The 19,683-nt window shown below is 44.6% G+C and overlaps 1 protein-coding gene across 2 annotated transcripts in view; it reads right to left on the bottom strand.

Moving 5' to 3' along the window:
- Positions 1-19,409, bottom strand: part of MAPK12 (mitogen-activated protein kinase 12) — a 71,048-nt gene extending 51,639 nt beyond the window's left edge. The window contains exons 1-2 of one of the 2 annotated variants that reach the window (XM_074942367.1): positions 19,098-19,408; positions 17,028-17,157 (exon numbers count right to left, since the gene is read on the bottom strand). In XM_074942367.1, the coding sequence (XP_074798468.1) occupies positions 17,028-17,157; positions 19,098-19,213 (246 nt within the window). In that variant the 5' untranslated portion in view covers positions 19,214-19,408. Of the gene's footprint in view, positions 1-17,027; positions 17,158-19,097 lie in introns of both variants that reach the window. The other variant, XM_074942368.1, reaches the window with a different exon arrangement.
- Positions 19,410-19,683: the final 274 nt, after the last annotated feature.

Raw genomic sequence — 19,683 nt, 5'->3', positions numbered from 1 at the left:
GCTTTCTCCTTCCCTGATAGAGTAGGAGGAGCTACTCTGAGGATAAAGTAGTATCACTGATCTTGAAAATCTGGAGTGCAAGGTAACAAAGATAATAGCAATAAAATTAAATTGCTCTCAGGAATCGTTAGTAGCAGCCTGCAACATCATTTTTAAGGATATTTCCAGAAGAACAGATTCTGAAAGAAAGTCTAGGGATAGAGAAGACAAGACAGTCAACACTAAATTGTTAAACGAATTGATTCCTGGCAAACAAAAAGATGGATTTCTTTACATACCACTGTGACACAGAGACCCCTTGGCAAAGGGTTCCCTGTTCTTTGCAAACAACTCTCACCCCAGACCTGACAAACTCACAACATCAAACACATCTTACAGGGTGTATATCCTTGAAGAGTAACACGTAAGGTATGTACAGAAAGCTCATAACTGGTCAAGACTCATAATCATTGTATGTATGGGTAATATTTAAGGATTTATATTGAAAGTATGCTCCATGGACTTGGAGTAAAAGTTAGGCCTTGTTTACACTGCAGAGTTTTAGCGATGAAACAGTGGAGGTGCACACTGCAAGGCCCTTTTCGGCAACAAAACTCCTCAGTTTCAGCAACAAAATAAAACCACCTCAATGAGAGTCATAGAGCTTTATACGCAAAAGTTTAGTTGCCAAAGTGCCAGTGTAGACACTGCACTTGATTTTATCACTTTAATTGAGGGTCTCCCACAATGCTCATCCTGACTGCTCTGGTCAGCAATTCCAACTCCGCTGCCCTGCAGCCAGTAAGCAACCATCTGCCCCATCTCCTTTAAAGCCCCAGGAATTTTTGAAATTCCACTTCCTGTTTGCTCGACATGGAGAGCTCACATCTCAAATCGCGTCTTCCCAGCTGACCATGGTGGCTCCACACAGCAAATGCTCTTCTGCTTGAACCATTGCAGAGCTGCTGGATCTGCTCAGTATTTGGGGAGAGGAGGCTGTGCAGTCCCAGCTGCGCTCCAGCCATTGGAATTTCTATACCTACGGGCAGATTTCTTGAGGCTTGTGTGAAAAGGGCTATGATCAGGACACGCTGCAGTGCAGAGCAAAGATCAAGGAGCTGAGGTATGTGTACTGGAAGGCAAGGCAGGAAAACCATTGCTCTGGTGCTGCGCCTCAGACCTGCTGTTTTTACCAGGAATTGGACGCTATCCTTGGTGGCGACCCCCCCTCCACTGCCAAGAGCCCTTTGGATACTTCAGTGGGGATGGAACTGGCAGAAAATGGACCTAACCCAGAGGATGAAGTCATTGACGAAGAGGTGGACGCAGACAACGATGTGGAGCCAGGGCCGGATTAACCCATAGGCTAATAAGGCTATAACCTTAGGCCCTCCTATTTTTAGGCCCTAATGTAAGCCCTCCATTCCATACTGAAGTAACAGCTGAGCGACGGTAGCAGGGCATCGGAAATTTTTTTGTCTCGTTAGATATTGCTTTGTACAAATTAATCCATCAAGATTGTGAATTCAGTTTATGGTGGTTGTGATTTTGTTTTTGTGGGTTAAGGAAGTGGTTGTGGCCCATGTAATATTGAACTTTGTACACAGTAGGCCTACACTGGACAATAGAAACTATGTCAAAGAAAGGAGGATAGCAGAAATTGAAGGAGGCCAAAGAAAGATGGTAAAGACAAGATGTAGTGCTGAAAGGTGTTCCTTCTCTCCTAACTGTTTTTTCTCCTACTTAGTCTGGTGGTGAAGGAGGCCAGGCGAATACCAGCCCAAGTGAACCTGCTGCGCCTGCACCTGATGAAAAGGAGCAACCTCCTGTGACTTCTCTAGCTGCAGTCTCGCCCCACTCTTCTGAAGACTTTCCCAGTGATAGTAACACAAAAATATCCTTCTCCAACGATTCAGGCGGGTGGGACATGACTTCTCAAGATCTCATGGCACACTGGACTGAGAAGGGCCAACAGAAATGCCAGAATCTAGATGCTGACTTTTCATTGACAAACCGAGAGTACAACCAATCAGAATAGTTATCTGACCAAATCAATGTTTGAATATGTGAAGCCTAACAAACAGATTGGCAAGCGAGAATGGCTCATCTATTCACCTTCTAAGAAGAAAGCATACTGTTTTTATTGCCACCTGTTTTCTGATACAAAAAGTGGGGAATGTTCTGTGGAGGCTGGAAGAATACTGCATACATTACCAATCATACAATGAGTGAGCAGCATACATTATCAGTTAGCAGCTACCATGCCTGAAAGAAAGTTAGTGGCAGAATTCGCAAAAAGAAAAGGAGTACTTGTGGCACCTTAGAGACTAACCGATTTATCTGAGCATGAGCTTTCGTGAGCTACAGCTCACTTCATCGGATGTATGCATCGGATGAAGTGAGCTGTAGCTCACGAAAGCTCATGCTCAAATAAATCGGTTAGTCTCTAAGGTGCCACAAGTACTCCTTTTCTTTTTGCGAATACAGACTAACACGGCTGTTACTCTGAAAAGTGGCAGAATTGATACCCAAATGGAAAACCAGTTTTTGGAAGCTCGTGCTTATTGGAAGAATGTTCTCAGACGCATAGTTGAAACCATAGTTTTTCTTGCTGAGAGTGGTCTGCAATTCCGTGGCTCAGATGAGAGCTAATCGCTAAATTTGACCGTTTCTTAGCTCAGCACATCAATGAACACGCAAATCGTGGAAAAGCCATACATTTATCAAAGACTGATGTTATTTATTTATTTATTTTTAAAGCTAAAGCTAAGATTAAGGTAAATTACATCAAGATTAAAAAATTGAGTAGATTCTCTCTCCTGAATTTTAGCATTTGTGGCTACATAGTTTCAAAATGTTCCTTAGCTTAAGTAACTCTTACAAAGAACGTTGGAACCTACCTTTAATTGTTATTGTTCATCTATCAGTATCCATCAACATTTATGTATGGAACATTTGTGTATAGCATTATAGATGTGCATAGTGCTTTATGGAGTAAAAATATGGGGGTAAAATTCTGGCTCCCCGAAGCAAAAATCCCACTGACTTCAATGAACCCAGACTTCCACCCATGGTCCCTGCCCTACCTTACAATTTAGGGGGCTGATTCTGCAAAAGTTTACTACTGAGCTGCATAATACCATGAATAGTCTCAGTGGGTGCTCTAGAGAGTGCTTTCAAGTTCAGATCATAGATTAGAGAAAACATTACATGACACAGGAAGATTCCAAGAGAATGAGGGGGAGAAACATGCATCCGATGAAGTGAGCTGTAGCTCACGAAAGCTTATGCTCAAATAAATTGGTTACTCTCTAAGGTGCCACAAGTACTCCTTTTTTTTTTTGCGGATACAGACTAACACAGCTGCTACTCTGAAACCTGCAAAATAAAGGTTACTTATTTTCACAAGACATGTTCTGTTAATTCTTTTTAAAAACTGTTATAGTATTCATTTAGAAGACACGAGGGAGAGAAATCACAGCCTATTTAAAGGATGTAGAAAGTTGAAATGTTGGGAGGTTGCGTTTCAGAATCTGAGTCACAACTTGAAGGTGTTGTCTATACCAAGCCCCACTAGCCCAAGTCTGTCAGCCCTGGCTGGGAGGCGTGCTCCAAAATACTGTTGTAGACATACCTGGTGAGGAAACCAGTTCAGGAAAACATCCCTAATTGAGGAAAGCACTTAGCACATGTTTAACTGTAAGTATGTGCTTAGATCCCATTGTTAACATGCTTAAGTGCCTATCTGTATCAGGGCACATAAGGAAGCAAGGGATACCTGTGACCAAAGAGAGACTAACATCTAAGTGTGGCCCAGCTGATGAAAAACAGCCTCAAATCTGCAGATATGTTTCCATGGCAATTGTGGGACAGATCAGTTGAATTCTTCAGTGCTCTCATAATCCATTACTGCCTGTGGTGAAGGAGGGTGAGGGAGCCAGGCCTCCTCTCTGAAACTGCAAATTCCTTTTTCCTGAAGAGATTTGTGCTTCAGCATGCCTCTCTTGTTTTATAAAAAGAAAAGGAGGACTTGTGGCACCTTAGAGACTAACCAATTTGAAACATCTCTTGTTTTATAGGTAAGAATCCTTCTGAGCATACCTAGGCTGTGATGTAATTACAATATAAGTGTATATTCCATTTATCAGCAATATTTGCAAACTTCACTGAGGGTGCAGACATCTTTGGGCCCAATTCCTTATAATTCCAAAAAACCAACCACACAGTAGGGAAAACTTTAAAAGTTTGTGCAGTTTCTAGCAGTATTCTCCATTACATCTCTCACAAACAGCTACAATCTGTCTGAGAACATTTCTAAAATATCTGTAGCCATATATGCATATTTCTGATCAAATACCACTTTCAAACAGTTGATGAAATACAGTATGCCACAAAAACTCACATGCATTTTTTTTTTTTTTGCGTGCAAAAGTGGCAATATGAATAACACAAGACTGGAGGGATTGGGAACTTCCCCTGAGCGATGTAGTTATACTGATGTAAATGTATAGCGTAGACTTGGCCTACGTCTGCTCTGGATAAAAGTATCTAATGGTATGTCAAGTGTTTGCTATTAACACTGACACCTTGGTTCCAATGACAGGTTTCAGAGTTGCAGCTGTGTTAGTCTGTATTCGCAAAATGAAAAGGAGTACTTGTGGCACCTTAGAGACTAACAAATTTATTTGAGCATAAGCTTTTGTGAGCTACAGCTCACTTCATCAGATGCATTCAGTGGATTTCCGATGAAGCTCACGAAAGCTTATGCTCAAATAAATTTGTTAGTCTCTAAGGTGCCACAAGTACTCCTTTTCTTCTTGGTTCCAATGTTCAACTTCACTGGCATGTCAGAACCAATCTAAGAGCTACAAACCCTTAGCTTTCTTGGAGTGCTGTTGCTCTATGACTTCACAAAGCAGGCTGGGGAGCAGCTCAATCTTGGCTGCTTCTCCAAACTCTCCTCCTCCTCCTTTCTTGCATTCTCCTACTGGGCAGCTAAAAAAAATAATTCAATATAAAGCTGACAGTGTGTTACAATTGAAGACCATTCACAACTGTTTTATTCCTTTCAGCTGCAGAGGGTACAACTGAGTGGGAGTGGCCACAAAGGTATTTGTAACTCTGGCTAGTAGCCTTCCTCAGGTCAGTGTGCGCTGGGGATGTTTTCCCACGTGGTGGCTAGAATGAAAGCCTTTTTGTCAGCTATTAAGAAACCAAATACTGAATTTGTGGAAATCAAATTTAAAAGCAAACTCAGACCATTGGAAATGAGTGTCAACTATTTAAAATGAGTGAATAGGACATATAGAGTAAGGGAGCAGCACAATAAATTCCATGAGACATGGCTCCTCTACATGGAACACTTGAATTTAGAAGACTAGAATTGTATGACAATAGGAACAGAGATAAAGGAACAGATATTTTACAAAACAGCTGTTGCTCTATTGATCCTATCAACACTTTCTGAAGCATACCTTTACTCATAACTGGACGTATCCTCGCTACTAGGAATGGTGAGTTACGAATGAAGCAGGACATCTGTCTCATAGCCAGAGATGCGTCCCAATATGGATACCACCCTTTACTGGTATAAAAGATTCCTGTTATTCAAAATGTTTGAGTGACTGATATATTGACTCTGCCTTGCATTATGGGTTGATGAACAATGAACACTGTTTATAATTTTACTAGTTCATATTAAATAAAATATAACAATCAAATGAAAAAAAGTTATACCACCATCATTTCAGCACTGTAGAATTACTATAGGATTTCTGATGTAGGTTTTGTCATATCCTCTGTTATTTCTGTCTGATAAGGAGTTTTTATTTCCAAGATTGTCCATACTTCTGTTTCTAGCAAACTTTGTATTTTACATATATATATTTGAAGATGGTCTGGATAAATTTCAAGCCAGATTTGTTCATCAAACTTCATTGTTTACCAACTATGTGATCAGAATGGCCAGATGTTGCAGTATGATCTGTGTGGGTGGACCCTTGCACCCCTGCAGAGCCCCAGTGACTCTAACAGGACTTCACACACACAAGAATCCACCCAGATCAGACTGCAGGACTGAAGGATGTAAATTAAATTTTTTAAAGTATCTGAATAGATAAAACAATGTAATTGGATAAAGACTTCAGAAGCTTCTTTGAGCAGATATGTAATCCCTTTTTTGAATGTCAAATTACACTTTTCTGCAATATGCTGATTGTTTTCTGTATACTAGATTTTAACTATAAGGGCAACCCCACTTTTCTTTATTCCCCACTATTTATTCTTTATTAAAGTGGCAGCGCTTTAACTTTGGCTGTGTAGACATACCCTTAGACTAATAAATATTGTATTACAAGTACTGACAATTCAGGCTGGTACTCTTTATTTATGATCAAGTCCCCACCACCAGTTTCCAACTATATACAGGCTTTTTACAACAGCTTGGCCTACCACAGGCCTTGCCAGCAACAGACTAGGAGACTCCCCACCTCCCTCTGAGCCTGACCTTCCCCTCTTGCTCTCACTTCCTCCGAGCCTTATAGCTCCTGCTAAGGAGGCTGGCAGGTGTGACCAGTTACCAGGCAAGCATCAGGCTATCTACCCAGCCCCAATCCAATCCCCCTGATTGGGGCTGCAGTGGCAGGAGCTGATTAAGGCCTCTCTAGCAGCACCCTGCGACAATAACCAAGAAGAAAAAGTAGCAGAACAATCAGGAGAAAACTTCCCTACCCAGTCATAGATTCACTACTGTCCTGAGAGCTGAAGGAGATGATGGTCTTTGTAAAATAAAAGCACATCAGGACTCATGTGAATACTGCATGCTGACTTGTGTGGTGACAAAGTAACACTCCAGCAACATGACCAAGGGGTGATGTCAATATGCCTACAGACTCTCAAGTCAGGCTTGAGTAGCTCCATTCTTTTCTCTGAGAGGTCTCAGAAGGTAATATTTGCTTTCTCATCTACCCTGAGGGCTCTTTTCTGTGATGTACTGCAGGGTTCTATTCTGTCACTCATCCTGTTCAGTGTGTATATAGGGCCAGTAGGGCAGATAGAAGGAAGGTGTGGGTTGCAGTGACATCAGTATGCTGATGACCCTCAACTCTACATCTCTGTTTGATTGGATCAAGTTTGTGCAATTGATTTCCTTTCCTCGTCTCTAGCCAAACTTGGGGCTTGGATGACAGCTAGTTAGCTGAAGTTTGGTCCAGAAAGGTAAATTGGTAGGATGTCACTTCCTTTGTTGGTTTTTGACAGAAGTGATATGTCACTGCACTGAAGATTTTCCAGCCTTTTGTTACGGAAGTTTATGACTTGGGGATTCTGTTAGATCCTTGGCTGTTCTGAATACACAGACAGCAGAGGTGCCAAGAATGCTTTTTTCCGTCTGTTCTTGGCAAAAAAGTTATGAATGTGTCTTTTGAATGTGATCTCTCACTCTCCCATTCTTTTGTCACCTCCAGCCTACATTACTGCATTGCACTTTACTGGAGTCTAAACCTGATGTAGGTGAAATTTTAGCTGGTGCTGAAAGTGGCTGTCCAATTACATAGCAGTATTCCTTGCAGGGAGTCTATGCTCCAAAAACTGCACACTTTCATTACACTTCCTGTTGCAATCCAAGATGCATGTTTTGATCTATAACTTCCTTCCTGCTTTGGGTTTTATGTATCTTAGAAACTGCCACTCTTCCCATGTTTTAACTGGCAGTTGAGATCAGCCAAGATGTTTGGGCTGACAGTCCCAAGATTTGTTCAGCTGGGGACAGGGAGTTTCTCAGCAAAGGGCACTTTACTCTGGAACAAATTCCTCCCTTGGTCTGACATAACCTGAAATTATTTGCATTCAGGACATGTTGGAAAGCCTATCTATTACTCAGGCATTTTGTAGGTAGATGAATGGTTGGACAGGGGAACATCAGTTTAGGTGGGATCGGGGCTATTTTAGCTTTTGACACTGCCTCAGGATGAATTATTTTGTAAAATGCATTTTAAATTGTTCATGGATTTAGAGTTTCCTGATAGGCGCACTGTATAAGTCTAAACAAATAGCCCTACAATATGAGAATTTTGAAAAACACAGAGTTCAGTTTATTTAATATTATCTATCTAAAAACTGGAGGGCTGTAGCTTACTAAGAAAAATATATGGAGATTGTGAGCTGATTTTGTATCTAATACACACCTGAATTCTCTCCAAAAGTCAGGAAAAACTAAAATATTTCTTATATTATAAAACATACATTGTTTGATTTACTGATCATTCTCTAGTGTATTCCCATGTCGAAAAAGCAATCAATAGGAAAACAGTATAGAGTTTCTTCTAAATAAATATTGAATATGAATCTCTAAATGCAGTGTTATAAGGAAGAGAAAACATCTGTAGCACATGAACCAATTCAAAACTTTTAAATATTATAGGTCACTTATCAAGGGGTTTAGACCCCAAAATATGTTCTGAATTTATATTTGGAAGGGTTGGGTCAGGGATGTCCTCTAGATTTAATCAGTAGGATATTTTAAAACATTTCACTCCATTGCTGAGAAATTAAAATAAATTATTTTAACAACAGACACTGTTTTTGAGCATCATAAAATCCACCCCCCAATATTCTGTACTCCCACTGGTGGCTTTGCAACAGTCATTAAATATCCCCAGGAGGGCACCAAGATGGATTTAATATAGGTCGCTATACAAATTGTTGTTGAATTAAAACAGGCATGTTAATGCCAGCTCCATTCAATGTGCACAACAAAAACCAAAATCATTTGTCAAATGGAAGTAACAAAGGCCCATATCCTGCAAGTATTTGCAAGTATTTAACTTTATGCGCCATTGATCTCAATGGGATGATTCATGGGAGGAGAGGTAAGCAAACACATGTGTTTGCAGGATCAGGTCCGAAGATGGTACATTAAAATATTTGTATCCTTCTGGGTATTACAAACAACTTTTTCTTTTCCGTTCAAATTGAAACCTGTAACGTAGAGAGTTCTAAAGGTCACAATTATAGATTTAAAGTCAAGTTCAAAAGAAAAAAAAAACTGCTAAAAATCCTCCCATTGGTAAACAGCCTGTTTTTCTGTATGGGCTGATGCCTTGACCTCCACAATATCCTCCATCAGCTTATACCCAGAACTTTTCAAATTAAAGGTAAACTCAAAAGATTAAAAAAAGATGGACATTACTAGCTTAAGTGGTTCATTTTGAAATTCGGATACAAATGGAACAGAATCTCCCATGTTCTCACTTCTCTGCTCCACAAACACAACAACCCTCACACAAAAAACCTCTGTGGTCTCACATCACTTCTCCACATGGATTCAACAGCAAAGGGCTGACATGAAGTCTCACATTACCAAGACTTTGTTGACTTCTTAAAATCTTCTATAGCAGTGGTTCTCAAACTTTTTTTTTTTTGCGGACCACTTGAAAATTGCTGAGGGTATCAGCAGACCACTTAATGATCTTTTCAAATGTTGTTTGTACCGTTAGCTAACTACTGTAAAGCGCTTTGGATAAAAGCGCTATATAAAAAAACCCCTTAGTAATAATTACTTGTTTTGTTCTACAAATAAAAGCACACAGCTCATATTTTAATATCAGTAGTCTTACCTTTCTAATGGGATGAATGTGCCCTCTCTCCCCCGCTGGGGCTGGGAAGGAGGGCCGTCTCTCCCTGGCAGCCGCTGCCCTGGAGCTGGGGAAAGTTGCCTCTTTAACTGGCCGCTGCAGCTCTGCATATCCCAAATTCCCCGCCACCCCCTCTTCTCACCCCACTGCCCCCTCCTACCTACCCCATCTTCCCCGAAGGCTACCACTTCACCTTACATGTGCAACTTCTCCAGGGTCCAGACACCTAATTTGTGGAGCCATGCCTGCGCGGCTCCCCTAATTAGCTGGGTGGCCCTTCATTCTCTTGTGTGCAGCCGCCCAGGCGCGCACCCTAGAGGGAACTATCTGCAGGCCACCTGAATGGAGCTCACAGACCACAGTTTGAGAACTTTTGTTCTATAGTACACATTTAATAGTGTACTGTTGTTTCAAAGCCACCAAATGCACAAAGATCTAGAGTACATATATCTAGAGTACGTATCCCAGCATCCAGAGATTTATGATCTGGGGCTGTGTCTTGCAAATGCTTAAATATCTACTGACATGAGTAGCTCCAACTGTGATGACATTCCAGCTAAATTCAGATGGACAACTCACATATTTGCAGGATTGTTTCCTAGATGACTGATCCTACAACCCTTACTCATGTGAGCAGTCCCACTGAAGTCAATAGGAATGCTCCAATAAGGATTACTCATGTGAGTAAGGCATTGTAGAATATTGATAGTAGTTGCTTCCAAATGTGCTGATGCACTGTTGTGGCACAGTAGTGGATGGAGTTAAGCATACCATGATGAAAGTTCAAAGAATTATTGCAAGGGTTTTTGATAAAATACATCATACCAAGACATATTTTTCTATTGTTCTGAATATGCCATCAAGTGAAATGATTACAGCTGAATACAGCCAGATATATTCAACATAATGTAAGATCTTTCACTTTATTAGCTACTTGACATATTCCATCACGTTCTATAGCATTTTGTCAATAATAGACAAATACTTTTCATAAGAATTCCATATTAAATGCTTAACTACTGCAAAAGACACTTTCTAAGAAAAACATTATACAAAATAGAAAATTGGATATAATTTTAACTATGATGGCATTCCAGAATCTATAAATCATTTACATCTTGAGGGGGGGGGAAAAAAGCAAATTGAAGACTGCGTACTAGCAGATTAATCCAATATTGCAGCAGTGTTCCAAGCATAAAATGCAGCAGCAGCACTGTTAATGTAATTTAGCCATATGGAGTGGAAATCTATCAACTTCATGAAAAGACTCATACAGATACAGACAGACATCATCTTCCTTTCCAAATGCAAACAGATGGACATCGTACCAAAAGGACTGAAGGTAAAAAATCCATTACAATCTACATACCACACAGACTATGCTGACAGCTTGTGCCACACGCTCTCAAAGAAACTGCGGAACCACCTGATCAACATCCTCTACAGCAAACAGGGAAAGATTAAGAATGAGCTCTCAAAACTGGATACTCTCATAAAAAACCAACCTTCCACACAAACTTCCTCGTGGCTGGACTTTACAAAAACTAGACAAGCCATTTACAACACACACTTTGCTTCTCTACAAAAGAAAAAGGACACTAAACTATCTAAACTACTACATGCCACAATTGTGGAAAAGCAGCATCACTTGCCCCATAACCTCAGCCGTGCAGAACACAATGCCATCCACAGCCTCAGAAACAACTCTGACATCATAATCAAAATGGCTGACGAAGGAGGTGCTGTCGTCATCATGAATAGGTCGGAATATGAACAAGAGGCTGCTAGGCAGCTCTCCAACACCACTTTCTACAAGCCATTACCCTCTGATCCCACTGAGGGTTACCAAAAGAAACTACACCATTTGCTCAAGAAACTCCCTGAAAAAGCACAAGAACAAATCTGCACAGACACACCCCTGGAACCCCGACCAGGGGTATTCTATCTGCTACCCAAGATCCATAAACCTGGAAATCCTGGGCGCCCCATCATCTCAGGCATTGGCACTCTGACAGCAGGATTGTCTGGCTATGTAGACTCCCTCCTCAGGCCTTATGCTACCAGCACTCCCAGCTATCTTCGAGACACCACTCACTTCCTGAGGAAACCACAATCCATCAGTGATCTTCCTGAAAACACCATCCTGGCCACTATGGATGTAGAAGCCCTCTACACCAACATTCCACACAAAGATGGACTACAAGCTGTCAGGAACAGTATCCCCGATAATGTCACGGCAAACCTGGTGGCTGAACTTTGTGACTTTGTCCTCACCCATAACTATTTCACATTTGGGGACAATGTATACCTTCAAATCAGCGGCACTGCTATGGGTACCCACATGATCCCACAGTATGCCAACATTTTTATGGCTGACTTAGAACAACGCTTCCTCAGCTCTCGTCCCCTAATGCCCCTACTCTACTTGCGCTACACTGATGACATCTTCATCATCTGGACCCATGGAAAAGAAGCCCTTGAGGAATTCCACCATGATTTCAACAATTTCCATCCCAACATCAACCTCAGCCTGGACCAGTCCACACAAGAGATCCACTTCCTGGACACTACGGTGCTAATAAGCGATGGTCACAAAAACACGACCCTATACCGGAAACCTACTGACCGCTATTCCTACCTATATGCCTCCAGCTTTCATCCAGACCACACCACACAATCCATTGTCTACAGCCAAGCTCTACAATACAACCGCATTTGCTCCAACCCCTCAGACAGAGACAAACACCTACAAGAGCTCTATCAAGCATTCTTACAACTACAATACCCACCTGCTGAAGTGAAGAAACAGATTGACAGAGCCAGAAGAGTACCCAGAAGTCACCTACTACAGGACAGGCCCAACAAAGAAAATAACAGAACGCCACTAGCCATCACCTTCAGCCCCCAACTAAAACCTCTCCAACGCATCATCAAGGATCTACAACCTATCCTGAAGGACGACCCATCACTCTCACAGATCTTGGGAGACAGGCCAGTCTTTGCTCACAGACAGCCCCCCAAAATGAAGCAAATACTCACCAGCAACCACACACCACACAACAGAACCACTAACCTAGGAACCTATCCTTGCAACAAAGCCAGTTGCCAACTGTGTCCACATATCTATTCAGGGGACACCATCATAGGGCCTAATCACATCAGCCCTCCCCACTATCAGAGGCTCGTTCACCTGCACATCTACCAATGTGATATATGCCATCATGTGCCAGCAATGCCCCTCTGCCATGTACATTGGTCAAACTGGACAGTCTCTACGTAAAAGAATAAATGGACACAAATCAGACGTCAAGAATTAACACATTCAAAAACCAGTCGGAGAACACTTCAATCTCTTTGGTCACTCGATTACAGACCTAAAAGTTACAATTCTTCAACAAAAAAACTTCAAAAACAGACTCCAACGAGAGACTGCTGAATTGGAAGTAATTTGCAAACTGGATACAATTAACTTAGGCTTGAATAGAGACTGGGAGTGGATGGGTCATTACACAAAGTAAAACTATTTCCCCTTGTTTATTCCCCCGACCCACCCTCCACTGTTCCTCAGTTCTTGTCAACTGCTGGAAATGCCCCACCTTGATTATCACTACAAAAGGTTCTCCCCCCTGCTCCCCCCCGCTCTCCTGCTGGTAATAGCTCACCTTAAGCGATCACTCTCATTACAGTGTGTATGGTAACACCCATTGTTCCATGTTTTCTGTGTATATAAATCTCCCCACTGTATTTTCCACTGAATGCATCCGATGAAGTGAGCTGTAGCTCACGAAAGCTTATGCTCAAATAAATTTATTAGTCTCTAAGGTGCCACAAGTACTCCTTTTCTTTTTACTGTTAATGTTGACATGCAGTGCTGATAGATTGCCTATTATATACTGCCTACTCTAGATGTCATTGGCTAGGTGCTATTAAAATCTAAGATAGATAAGACAAATATTAGTAATATTCACCTCTGTCCTGTTCCAACATCATCTTATTTTGGAAACCAGCACTGCAACTCTATTCATGTTTTATAACTATTGTATTTATATTAGAACCAGGAAAGGACTACCCACTATATCTTTCCCATTAATGTCTTTTGGAACTTGTTCTTAAATAACTGCAGCTATGGTACTTTGAGCCCCCTTACTTCATAGCCTATTCCACTGACTAACTGCTGTTACCAGGAGAAGCTGATTCAAATTCAGGAAGGCCCCTCAGGATACTCATTGTCACTTAAGCTCTGTGGCAGGGTTGTCCAAAGAAGAGGGAGTTGTTGGGGCACAGTGGTGGTGGGTCCAGTGCATGTTTCTGCAGAGGAACCACTGAGGTGGCTTGGAGTAGGGGGCCTCTGGATCCACACACGTCTATATTCAGTGGCTGGGAAACCTCAGGGGGCTGTGTTGCAGGTCCAGCTACCCCTGGCTGGGCAGAGTGGTTGATTTCCATCCCCCTCAATCCCCACTAATTCCCAGCACAGATACCACTTACTCAGGCTCTGTTCTGGGAGGACTTGTGATGAATTCTTCTTTAATATCTAGCCTAAACTTTTCCTCCCATAGCTCCAAGTCATTGCTGCTTGATTTCCCTTCTGAGACCTTAAATTACTCCTTTTCTTCGTATATAGTTATTCTTAAGCCTTTTATGGACTGAGATCACATCCCCAGAGTCTGCTCTCTTCTAGAGTCTTTAATTATCAAGTGAGCACATGGAAGAGTTCAAGATTACTATCCCAAAGGGCATATACAGCACAAAGACAGCAGCTGAAAAACACTAGCCAAGTGAAGGACAGATTACACTGAGAAACTGGGGGAAAAAATCACCCAGCTATGATGGACACTTGGTAATTGCATGAGTCCATCATCTCCTAAGTGTTCAGTCAGAGTGCTTTGTGAATGTTCCAAATGTACTGAAAAGGCCTACGTGATGTACAAACATTAACTGAACAGCACTTTGAACATATAAAATGCTAGCTGCTAATAGCAGAACACAATTACTTTAGGGGTGCAGTGAGTGAAATGAATTGACCATAAATTATAAAAGGAGGCTTAAGGCTAAAATGCCTGAGGGACAGACACTAGTGGGTTTGTAAGTCTAAAGTAGTCCGATTCATCTAGACAGGGAACCAAGGTATTTCACAGATTAGTTTTAAAACTGAACTCAGACAGTGTTGGTGCTGTGTCCTAAGTGTCAATGCCATCATTTTAAATGACAAGGATTGGCTATTCCAAGCCATTAACCTCCCTTGCCCCCACTCTCCCTCCTGCACAAGCTCTTGCTCTTTTCAAGCAATCTGCTCCTCCCAAATTAAAAGCATGGTCTGATGTCCCACATCCTCAAATGTTTTGCCAGTTACCCCACCCTCCCTCTCTTTCCAACATGACTCCATCTCCTCCCTTCCTTCCCCTCTAAACCCATGGAACATGCCATTTGTAGCCATTATGTTGATCCTCCATCTTGGGCCCCTTCCAGTCTGGCTTCAACCCCTTCACTCTATCAACCTTCCGCTCACCCAAGTCTCTACAATTTCTTCCTGGCTACATTTAAGGCCCTGGCCTCCACCGTTGTCCTTACCTTTCTGCCACTTAGGTACAGTTGATCATACTCTCCTTGAAACCTTTGCCACTGTCCTTTCGTGGTTCTCCTATTACCTCTCTAATCACTCTTTCAACATCTCCAATTCAAGCTTTTCCTTTTAGGTAAAATTTTCAAGAAGCACCTAAATGACATTTTCAAAAGTGACTTAGGGCTTGTTTACACTTGAAACACTACAGTGGTGCCAGTGCGCATTGAAGCTGCGCCACTGTGGTGCTTCAGTGTAGACACACACTATAGCAAAGGGAAGGGTTCTCCCATTAGTGCAGATAATCCACCTCCCCAAAAGGCAGTAACTAGGTCGACGTAATGCTGTCTATACTGGGGGGTAGGTTATCTTAACTACATCAATCAGTGGTGTAGATTTTTCACACTCCTGAGCGACGCAACTAGGTCAACTTAACTTTTGAGAGTAGACCTGACCGTAGGCCAGTGGTTCCCATACTTGTTCCTCTGCTTGTGCAGGGAAAGCCCTTGGCAGGCTAGGCCAGTTTGTTTACCTGCCGCGTCCACAGGTTCAGCCGATCACGGCTCCCAGTGGCCGTGGTTCGCTGCTCCAGGCCAATGGGAGCTGCTGGAAGCAGCAGCAAGTATGTCCCTTGGCCCACGCCACTTCCAGCAGCTCCCACTGGCCTGGAGCAGCGAACTGCAGCCGCTGGGAGCCATGATCAGCCGAACCTGTGGACTGTAAACAAACCAGCCCGGTCCGGCAGGGGCTTTCCCTGCAAAGGCGGCAGAACAAGTTTGGGAACCACTGCCATAGGCATTTAGGAGCCTAAATCTCATTGAAAATCAGTAGGACTAAGGCTCTTAAATTTCTTAGGCATTTTTGAAAATGTTACTCTAAAGGCTTGTCTACACTTACATTTTATAGTGCTCTAACTTGCTGGCTCAGAGGTGTGAAAAGTCACCCCTCTGAGTGCAGCAACTTTGAGCGTTTTAAAGTGCTAGTGTGGACAGGCTCCGAGCGCTGGGAGAGCTATTCTCCTCGTGGAGGTGGATTACCAGGATTACCATCGTGCATGATCACACACACGTCAAAGCGTTGCCGTGGGAGCACTCACACGGCAGCACTTTGAAGTTTCTAGTGTAGACATATCCTTAATCTTCATGGCTCTTCACAATTTTACCTCTCCCTATTCACTCATCTCTTATCACTTCCCCCATCCCGTATATCCACCAATAATGCCAGCTTTGACTGCTGCTCCTCTCAAAACCATTTTACTATCTTCCAAATCAACCCTAAATAGATCCTCAAAGCTACTCATATATCCCTCCACTCCAACAAGCCTTCCATTGCTGGAGACAAGCATATTCACAGTATAGGTTACAATGTATATATGTGTATATTTATTGATTTGTTTGTATTAGGAGGTAGTGCCCCAAATGTGCTAGGCTTTGCATAGACGCACAGAAAAATCCTATCCCTCGCAGTTTACAATCTTCAGGATAGCCACAGACAGTGGAGCAGCCACAAAGGAAGGAAAGACAAGTGTTACAAATGTATGATCATACAGACAATAGAAGTGGTAGTCACTTTTTGATGGCTCCTCTCTGATGGCACACACACACACACCATCATCAGATTTTGTATGCTGACCCACTGATGGCTTTGCTCTTTATCAGGACTTTTAGTAATACATGGCTAAAAATCTCTGTTACAGCTAAATTACTGATGATATTGTGCAAGGGCATATCTACCTTGGCAGATATGGGCATAGTGGAGGAAGGGGGGCAGTGGATCAGGCAGTGTGCATGGTGGCGTGTACGCATTTTGTTGTGCAAGCTGCAGACTCGAGGGGATATGCCAGTGACTAAACTCACATTTTCATGCTTCATGTGTTTCAGGAGGCGCAGTTCCCGGTAGGCTCGTTTGGCAAAGAGTTCGGACTGAAATGGGCGGTACAGTTTCTTGATAGCCACTTTGGTGCCATTTCTTCCATCGATAGCTGAGCTTTAAGAGAACAAGAATAGAGTTTGCGAGTGATGATTGGAGTGATGCTGCAAGTCCTGCCACCAAAGATGCACTGAACAATAGGTTAGAGAACTGCTGGTGTGTGGCTGTTCTCTGCCATGTGACAGAGGCAAAGTCAAATAACCGCTCTGTGCCTTTGTTTATCCTACTGTAAAGTGGGGATAATAACCTCTAAGTACCTCACAAGGATATTGAGACTCTAGCATGCTCCCAGACCCTTTGATGATAAGAAGCTAGTATTAGAAAACTGTAAATGGGAACATTTAGGTAGGAAAAAGAGAGATGTCTTAATTCCACTATATTTTATTGGACTAAGAAAGGATTTTTGGTAAAGGTAGAAAGAGGGGAAATTAAGAATTGGCTACAAAATAAACCATTTCCCTTAGCCAAGTCAGATGAGCCACAGCAGAAGTCTATAAAGTAATGGATGGCACAGAGGTCAATCAGCTCTCATATTCTAATAAACAGTGGAACATTTTTATGAAGTAGAAATGCAAAAGGATCATAGGGAAATGCAGTTTTACAGGACCCTGTAACTGTGGAACTCACTGCCACAGGACAACACAGAGGGCAAGACTTTAGGGTGGTTGGGAAAGCGCTTGAGCAGTTCTATGGATGGGAACATGCAAAGTTACCGTAGGCAGGACAAGAAAAACAGAAGGGACAGAAACCCTCATGCTTCAGAGCATAAGCTCGCTTCCTCTGGCACTTGAGGAAGAGATTTCCCCTAGGGGCAGGTTATTGCAGAACTGTCTGCTCTGGGCTTTCCTTGCAACTTCGCAGCAGAAAGCCCCCAGGGCTAGGGGGACCAGACAGCAAGTGCGAAAAATCAGGACGGGGAGGGGGGTAAGAGGAACCTATATAAGAAAAAGACTCCAAAATCTGGACTGTCACTATAAAATCAGGACATCTGGTCACCCTACCCCGGGCTAGCTGGGCAAATGGGCGTGGAGTCCCGGGCAGAGCAGGAAACGGGGCGGGACAAACCGGGGCTGGGCAGAGCCAGCACCTTCCCCCCGCACAGGAGCGGGCCGGGGCGGTGCGATATCACAAACTGCCGCCCATCAGAATTGGCTGCAATGACACCGCCACCGAGAGGAGCGGGGGCCGGGCCGGGGCAGCCCAAACAAAAAGTTGGAAGGAATTAAAGCGAAAGTGGCCGCGGAACTGGCGCGCTGCCCCCGCGAGCCAGGGAACCGAGCCGCCTTCCCCCGGGACCTGCCTGCCGCGCCAGGGCGGGCAAAGTCCCTGGATGTAAGGGGGCCGCTAGCCCGGCTCCCGCGGCCGGGGCGCGCAGACAGTGGGCAGCCCCCTCCTAGCCGGGGCGCGCAGGCACCCCCCCCTCCCCCCAGCCCCCTCCTAGCCGGGGCGCGCAGGCACCCCCCCCTCCCCCCAGCCCCCTCCTAGCCGGGGCGCGCAGGCACCCCCCCTCCCCCCAGCCCCCTCCTAGCCGGGGCGCGCAGGCACCCCCCCCTCCCCCCAGCCCCCTCCTAGCCGGGGCGCGCAGGCACCCCCCCCCAGCCCTCTCCTAGCCGGGGCGCGCAGGCACCCCCCCTCCCCCCAGCCCTCTCCTAGCCGGGGCGCGCAGGCACCGCCCCTCCCCCCAGCCCTCTCCTAGCCGGGGCGCGCAGGCACCCCCCCTCCCCCCAGCCCTCTCCTAGCCGCGGTGCGCAGGCACCCCCCCCTCCCCCCATCCCCCTCCTAGCCGGGGCGCGCAGGCACCCCCCCTCCCCCCAGCCCCCTCCTAGCCGGGGCGCGCAGGCACCCCCCCCTCCCCCCAGCCCTCTCCTAGCCGGGGCGCGCAGGCACCCCCCCTCCCCCCAGCCCTCTCCTAGCCGGGGCGCGCTGCGGGGACCGGGGCGCCCCGCCCGGCCAGGGGGTGTCCTGGGGAGGGGAGACCCACCCCCTGCCTCACTCACCAGACAGCGCCGTAGGCTCCGGAGCCCACCGGCTGCAGGTCCCGGTAGCGCTCCCGCACCTCCCATAAGGTTTTGGTGATTTCCTGCCGGTAAAAGCCTTTCTTGGCGGAGGACATGGTGACCCAGCCCCCTGTCGGCGCCTTCCAACAAAGAGCCCTGAGGAGCAGAGAGAAGGGAGCTGCGGCGGCTGCGAGGGGCTGGGCTTGGAAGCGCTCCCGGGGTGTGTGTGTGGGGGGGGTGTCCCTCTCTTAACGGAGATTGAATGTGGCTCCTGCTTTCTCTTTCCCCTCCACCCCAAGCATGCCCTCTCAGAGGAGGAGGTCCTGCTGGAGTCACCGTGAATGAACCCCCCTCCCCACATCTGGGGGCTGCCTGCTTTGTGACAGATAAATAACTCTCCTGTGTGTGGTTGCTGCCTGGTGGCAAGGCTGGGCCCAGGGGCTAGGGAGGAGCTGCTCGGCTTTCTCAAACCAACTAAAAACTGGCCTTTTTGTTTCAGATCACGTGGTGAGATATCCCTGCACACACCCCTCCCCTTCCAAAAAGCCACTTCTAGCCTGTTTCAGTGAAAGCTGCTGTATTTGAA

Source organism: Natator depressus, chromosome 1 (genome assembly GCF_965152275.1).
Source record: "Natator depressus isolate rNatDep1 chromosome 1, rNatDep2.hap1, whole genome shotgun sequence".
NCBI classification, from domain to species: domain Eukaryota; kingdom Metazoa; phylum Chordata; order Testudines; family Cheloniidae; genus Natator; species Natator depressus.
This window is presented reverse-complemented; position numbering and strand designations above follow the sequence as displayed.